At 47.7% G+C, this 7,500-nt stretch overlaps 1 protein-coding gene across 50 annotated transcripts in view; it reads right to left on the bottom strand.

The window, feature by feature from the left end:
- Nucleotides 1-7,500, bottom strand: part of LOC115356790 (putative bifunctional UDP-N-acetylglucosamine transferase and deubiquitinase ALG13) — a 36,450-nt gene that overhangs the window by 16,497 nt on the left and 12,453 nt on the right. For 27 of the 50 annotated variants that reach the window (XR_003928008.1, XM_030048054.1, XM_030048049.1 and 24 more), the window contains exons 15-24: nt 7,492-7,500; nt 5,714-5,891; nt 5,206-5,261; nt 4,687-4,734; nt 3,077-3,129; nt 2,320-2,446; nt 1,979-2,098; nt 1,563-1,619; nt 568-685; nt 195-250 (exon numbers count right to left, since the gene is read on the bottom strand). The exon at nt 7,492-7,500 is cut by the window's right edge. Coding sequence is in view for 43 of the 50 variants with exons in the window: in XM_030048054.1 (XP_029903914.1) it covers nt 195-250; nt 568-685; nt 1,563-1,619; nt 1,979-2,098; nt 2,320-2,446; nt 3,077-3,129; nt 4,687-4,734; nt 5,206-5,261; nt 5,714-5,891; nt 7,492-7,500 (822 nt within the window). In the remaining 7 variants the exon portion in view is untranslated. Of the gene's footprint in view, nt 1-194; nt 251-567; nt 686-1,430; nt 1,472-1,562; nt 1,628-1,978; nt 2,099-2,319; nt 2,447-3,076; nt 3,130-4,686; nt 4,735-5,205; nt 5,262-5,713; nt 5,892-7,491 lie in introns of all 50 variants that reach the window. The other 23 variants (XR_003928011.1, XR_003928009.1, XR_003928014.1 and 20 more) reach the window with 4 other exon arrangements.

The following is a 7,500-nucleotide window of genomic DNA, read 5'->3' as shown; positions in this document are numbered from 1 at the left end:
ATTGGCAGATGCCTGTCCTAATTTCGTTGTTGGTATGTGCTGCTCCTGATGGAGCTGCTGTGAGCATCTCTCAGGAAACCTCTGCTTTTACCTGGGTTTACTGTCCCTTTAATGCTGACTCGGAACACTGACAACATCTTAGTGTGTGTGTGTGTGTGTGTGTGTGTGTGTGTGTGTGTGTGTGTGTGTGTTACCAGACTGGTGACAGGCTCTGCAGCAGTGGACACCACAGGACTCTGGAAACCTGGATCTGAAACACATTTCACAGTTTAGCTGTTTGGCTGCAGCAGATCTATACGGACGTTCACTGCATCAAACTGCAGAGCCTATTACACATCATATTATACAAAACATCTTGAAATTATACTGTTATTTTATAAATACATTCTGGAAAGAACTTTTAAAACTGGCAAAAAAGAGATAGTTTCAGTTTCACCCAGTCACCATCCAAGCAGTGGATCATCTGTATTTTAAACTTAATTATCTTACGTATTCATATCTTGTTTGTTAGATATAATCATGTTAAAAGAATGACTAAAATAAAGATCTGTCTGTTAGCAGTCTTACCGTGGAGCGATGCATCCTGGGTGGGGGGGGCGTGGTAGTGGGGGTAGGCCTGGTAGGTGTAGGGCGCCTCAGGTGAGGGGGGTGCGTAGGCCAGCTGCCAGCAGTTCTGGTGGCACCACTGTGTTTTGGGGAGGGGGAGAGGGGGTAAGTTATTTACAAAGATTTCTGCAATTCTGTTTTCACTTTGTCATTACAGGATATCTGAGTGCAGATTAATGAGAGAAAAGATGAATTTAAACGATTGCAGCATCAGGCTGAAACATGACAAAAGTGACCAAAGTGAAGCGGATCTGAATACTTTCTGAAAGCTCTGTACGGACAGAGAGCTGACAGCGGTGGGGTTAGGGTTAGCACTAGCAGGGTTAGGGTTAGGGTTAGGGTTAGCACTAGCAGGGTTACAGTACTCAGCAGTGCGAGCACACAGCGCACAAAGAGGAGCTGAGTCTGCAGTCTTCAGCCTCGTCCCGCCTCCCACCGGCTGCAGGGGCGGGAGGCGTGGCGTTTGAGGCCGAGGGCCGCCAACATCAACCGGCTGGAGGTTTGACCTCGCTCAGGGCGGGGCCACAGAAGGACGGCGACTCGGAACCATCCAAACAGGACGAAGCGCCGAGGAGCTCAAACCTGCGGGAGTGGCGTGTCGACACGTTGTGCTGTACATGTTTACATCGCCTCTAGGCAGCTGGACATGAACAATGTGAGCGGAGAGCAGCATCTGCACGTGTGATCTCAACTGAATTTTCTATTTTGGAAATTTCCAGGTGTATTCCCTGACTGGGAAGCTCGTCAGCGTGCAGGTGTCGCAGGATGTGTGTGGGAACCGTGAACAACAGCAACAACACAAACAGGACGAGCCTCGGACTGACCTGCACTCCTAAGTTGAAGTAGTACTGGAGAACTCTGCAGTCTGGAGACACACACACACACACACACACACACACACACACACACACACACACACACACACACACAGGTGTGTGCTGGATGCTTGGCTGTACCTGACACTTGTCTCCCAGGAAGTACTGCCTGGCTGCAAACTCCATGTAGTCTCTCTTCTGCAGCTCTAGACACACACACACACACACACACACACACACACACATCAGTCACCATGTCCTCACAGGCACACACACCTTCATAACAAATAACTTTTCCCACTGAAGAAATGATTGAGATCTGCTGGTTCAAGGGCCAGCGTGGGTTAATCCATATTGCTGCATTAGATTCCTTCATAACAAATAAAACATAACTATGAGGTAAAAGGTATAATATTGCTCATTCTGATTGAAAACTACAAATTCCACTTCATGTTGATTTAAACGTTCATCACACCTTCAGTCTCAAAGGGCTTTACAGAGCCCAGGATGAACAAATATAAATACATTTATATCAGCAACAGGAAGTGACCTCTGACCTCCGGGTAAGTCGCTGCCGTTGGGGTGGTAGGAGTAAGAGGGCGGAGCCACCACGGTGCACAGAGGCTCGCCCAACTCATTAACCAACCAGGGAGGCGTGGCTGGCATCGCCATGGCAACTAACCAGAGGAGACACAGCTGTGTTCAAGTGTCATCACATCTATGTGTGTGTGTGTGTGTGTGTGTGTGTACCTGTGCGTGGCTGGCTGTGTGTGTGTGTGTGTGTGTGTGTGTGTGTGTGTGTACCTGTGCGTGGCTGGCTGTGTGTGTGTGTGTGTGTGTGTGTACCTGTGCGTGGCTGGCTGTGTGTGTGTGTGTGTGTGTGTGTGTGTGTGTGTACCTGTGCGTGGCTGGTTGTGTGCTGGCACTGGGAGGTGTGAGGCCAGAGGAGTGTGAGATGAGGAGGAGGAGGGTGAGAAGGAGGAAGAGGAGGGACAAGGGCTGATGATGGCTGACGGCTTGACCACCTGAGAGACACACACACACACACACACACACACACACACACACACACACACACACACACACAGAGGACTGGTCAGGTCACAAGCATCACATGACGTCGAGCCCCTGTAAGACAGACGCAGCCAGCTCGTGTCTGTCTGGTCACATCAGGGCCAGGAACCCACCAAGATCCACCAGGACCTGACCAGAACCCACCAAGACCCACCAGAACCCGAGCAGAACCCATCAAGACCCACCAGAACCCACCAGAACCCACCAGAACCCACCAAGACCCACCAGAACCCGAGCAGAACCCACCAGAACCTGACCAGAACCCGAGAAGAACCCACCAAGACCCACCAGAACCCAAGCAGAACCCACCAGAACCTGAGCAGAACCCACCAAGACCCACCAGGACTTGACCAGAACCCACCAGAACTCACCAAGACCCACCAGAACCCGAGCAGAACTCACCAAGATCCACCAGAACCCGAGCAGAACTCACCAAGACCCACCAGAACCTGAGCAGAACCCACCACGATCCACCAGAACCCGAGCAGAACCCACCAGTTTGTGTATTAACCGCCCACCCGAATAATCGCTGTGGTGATTATTTGCATTATATTGAGGTAACCCAAAATCAGGCTATTCACCTTTTTTTTGCAGAACAGTTGTCCGCACAATAACTGTGCTGCACTTCCATTTTCTGTCAAAATAAGACGTTAGAAAGAAGGGTGCACTGTAATCTTAAATTGCCCGACTGTAAATATGTTGGACTGTAACTGTCATCACAATAATGGCCTGGTGCAGGTCTGTGTAAAAATAAATAAAGGCCTGCAGCGAAGAGCCGCCTGGTTCTTTTAAACGCCCGGGGTTAGGGCTGCACAATTAATTGAATTTTAATCGTGATCACGATTTTGGCTGCCACAATTAAATGAGCCTGATCGTCGGCGATATTTACATTTAAAATGCGGCTCTGCTGCGTATCAAATCAAGCGCTTTCTCAGCCAGTAGTCAGCCAACCACCAGGGGGCGAACGCACGGTTAAGGCTTCCTTAAGCTGCCTAAATAACAAGCGAGCGCACTCTGCAGCGGCAGCCTCAAGTTACTCGGTGGACTGATGAGAGCGAGTCATGTCGGGAGGAGAAGGTACGGCAGTTCCCCGTCAGAAAGGCTCCTCAGGGCCTGCTCACATAGGGCCATGTGCTGCATATCGTACTAAAACAAAAATGCCCCCCTCCCCAGTCCCCGGCTGGCCTGCACTCACATTACCTAAAGCCCAAACGCGCCCAAGCGTGATTTCCCCTGGTGTGCACGTCATCACGTTGAAATAGGACAACAGGCATGGTCCGACGTCATCATGAATCAATGTAGTTCAAATACATTCATCATGTCTTCCTTTTAACTAAAAGATGTTTTTGTTGCTTTTAATCAGACATGGGACGTTTATTTACCTTGACAGTTTCGGAGGTAACTTCCTCCTTCAGAAAAGACCAACTGACAGCCGGAGCGGCACGTCAGCTGCTGCTACATTCAACCGGGTGGCGGTGCAGACAGTGCGGGGCTGCGGCCGGCCCACCTAATGCTGGCCGGTGACTGCCATATATACCTTTCATCATCAATCAACTTTTGTTTTTACGCGGTTGCAGCAGCACCACGGACAGCGACACAGACAACATGGTTGATTATTGACTACACAATGCGGCCATTCGCCAGTAATCACGCTGCGCATTAAACGATTTTGCAGAGGCAGGAGGAAAGTTGCATGATTTACGTTATATCCACGTTCGCGCGCTGTGTGCGTGACCGTGCATGTGCTCGTGCATGAATGCCCGTACCGTGCTGGAGCACACCCCTTCCAACCGTGCCAGAGCGGGGGAGGTGTGCTGTATTCAAGCACAGAACGAAGCGCTCACACTAGTCAAATCATTTTATTTTTTATTATTAAACATTTATTCTGATTTAAAGTTTCATTTTGCACTGAAAACTGTTAATATATTGTTTGTTTAAAAAAATACAGATGCTTTCCCTAACATGATGAATAATTGTGATGAATAATCATGATTACAATATTGATCAAAATAATCGTGATTATGATTTTGGCCATCAACATGCAGCCCTACCTGGGGTCCAAGTTGATTTGGTGTATTAAACGCCCAGGCGATTAATTGGGGAAATACCATAAATCAACTTTTTGATGACATTCTAATTTATTGCGATGCACTGTGTGTGTGTGTGTGTGTGTGTGTGTGTGTGTGTGTACCTGCTGGCCGTCTGTTGGTGACTCAGCAGCACCACCTTCCTCAACAGCCTGGAAAAAACAAAAACAAAACTTTTTTTTTTTTTTTTTTTACCCCCTTTGGCCCCCACAGTTCTGCTCACATCAAACAGAACACACACACACACACACACACACACACACACACACACATACGGTAGATCCACCCCTGCAAAAAGCTACACCAGTCTGAGTTCAAATAACTGCATTTCTATACTATAATGCAGATATATAGATCTATATAATACAGAATCAGTCTACAGATATATAGATGTATACATATAGATATCTGGTTTCACATCACAGTATTGATAAGTTATTGATATATTGGCAGATGCCTGTCCTAATTTCGTTGTTGGTATGTGCTGCTCCTGATGGAGCTGCTGTGAGCATCTCTCAGGAAACCTCTGCTTTTACCTGGGTTTACTGTCCCTTTAATGCTGACTCGGAACACTGACAACATCTTAGTGTGTGTGTGTGTGTGTGTGTGTGTGTGTGTGTTACCAGACTGGTGACAGGCTCTGCAGCAGTGGACACCACAGGACTCTGGAAACCTGGATCTGAAACACATTTCACATCTGAGATAATGCAATAATCTGAGATAATCCCACCTGTTCCCAGTGCAGTTTCACTTGTTTTGGGATGTTTTTTTTGGGAACATCTGTATAGATCTGCTGCAGCCAAACAGCTAAACTTATGTACTGTGGTGTGTTGGAAGGAAGAAAACCAAGATTTGAAGCCTCATGTGGAGGACTTTATTGGGCTGATGGAAAACTGGAGTGAAGAAAGTGTGAAGGCTCTGAAAGTTCATGTTCATATCGTAGTGGAATGAATGGAGGAAAGGGAGGAGGAGTGATGTGGCAGCTCTGAAAGCCCACTGCTCGCTCTGGGACGAGAGCAGAGGAACGTGAAGGAGAAAATATTTCATCAGTACGTGGAAGTTTGCTACAGATGTTTTCAGCTGTAATTTCTTAGTTTAATTTAATTTCCAAAGGAAAAAAGTTCCTCTTACTCTGGTCCTCCACTGTGCTGGCGTCCTCCTGGTCCTCTTCTGATGATGTCACAGGGGGCTTCCGAGGTGGAGGGGTGGGGGGGAGGGGCCCGGGACCTCGCTGTACCCAATAGGCAGGGGGAGGAGGGGGAGAAGGCGGAGGGACTCCCAGCTTGGGAGGAGGAGCCACAGCCTGGCCCTGGGGGGAGGGGAGAGGAGGTTACTGACATTAAAGTTATATTATCACAACAAAGTCCACCGTTCTGTTCACTGTCGTTTGTTCATGACTTTTCTCTAGTCAAATCATTTTATTTTTTATTATTAAACATTTATTCTGATTTAAAGTTTCATTTTGCACTGAAAACTGTTAATATATTGTTTGTTTAAAAAAATACAGATGCTTTCCCTGTTGCGATGCACCTGTGTGTGTGTGTGTGTGTGTGTGTGTGTGTGTGTGTGTGTGTGTTACCAGACTGGTGACAGGCTCTGCAGCAGTGGACACCACAGGACTCTGGAAACCTGGATCTGAAACACATTTCACAGTTTAGCTGTTTGGCTGCAGCAGATCTATACGGACGTTCCCAAAAAAACCATCCCAAAACAAGTGAAACTGCACTGGGAACAGATGGGATTATCTCAGATTATTGCATTATCTCAGATTATGTACTGTGGTGTGTTGGAAGGAAGAAAACCAAGATTTGAAGCCTCATGTGGAGGACTTTATTGGGCTGATGGAAAACTGGAGTGAAGAAAGTGTGAAGGCTCTGAAAGTTCATGTTCATATCGTAGTGGAATGAATGGAGGAAAGGGAGGAGGAGTGATGTGGCAGCTCTGAAAGCCCACTGCTCGCTCTGGGACGAGAGCAGAGGAACGTGAAGGAGAAAATATTTCATCAGTACGTGGAAGTTTGCTACAGATGTTTTCAGCTGTAATTTCTTAGTTTAATTTAATTTCCAAAGGAAAAAAAGTTCCTCTTACTCTGGTCCTCCACTGTGCTGGTGGGGGGGAGGGGCCCGGGACCTCGCTGGACCCAATAGGAGGAGGCAGGGGGAGGAGGCGGAGGGGCTCCCAAGCTTGGGAGGAGGAGCCACAGCCTGGCCCTGGGGGGAGGGGAGAGGAGGTTACTGACATTAAAGTTATATTATCACAACAAAGTCCACCGTTCTGTTCACTGTCGTTTGTTCATGACTTTTCTTTTGTTTCTCTTTTGTTTTTTATGCTTTAAAACATGAAAAACTTTACTGGTTTTTGAAAGTTTACTGGTTTTGAAAGCTTAAGCTGGATGAAGTCAGTGCACTGACACAGTCCGGCCACATATTGGCACCGCTGCCACATATTGGCACCGCTGCCACATATTGGCACCGCTGTTGTTGTGTTGTTTGGATTGTTTGGCTTTGGGTTCTGTTCTTTTAGGGGTTCAAAAAAGGGGTTTTATTTCTTTTCCTCATTTTTTTGGACCTTATGTACGGGGACGACCTGAACAAAGAAAAAAAAATACTGACTCACACCCTGATACAGTATTGTTAGGCGCTGACCTAACTGGCACCCCAAAACACAGTCGTACCGTTACACTGTGACTGAGGTTCACAACATGCAGCATGTTCTGAGCAGCACCACAGGGACCGGCCACATGTTTTACCGCCTGTTTTACTGTTTGATCTCTTGGCATGTGCAATCCTTTCTGCATGAAACCTCAAAAAGCAATGCAGCGCTTTAATCTGACCAGGAAACTGGATATGGAACAGGAACAGGTTGCAGCCTGTCTGCGACGCGGTGCGCCACTAAGCCCCGCCCCTCACCGGCAGCGG

Source organism: Myripristis murdjan, unplaced genomic scaffold (assembly GCF_902150065.1).
Source record: "Myripristis murdjan unplaced genomic scaffold, fMyrMur1.1, whole genome shotgun sequence".
Taxonomy (NCBI): domain Eukaryota; kingdom Metazoa; phylum Chordata; class Actinopteri; order Holocentriformes; family Holocentridae; genus Myripristis; species Myripristis murdjan.
Note: the sequence above shows the minus strand (reverse complement) of the source record. Positions and strands in the feature narration are given on the sequence as shown.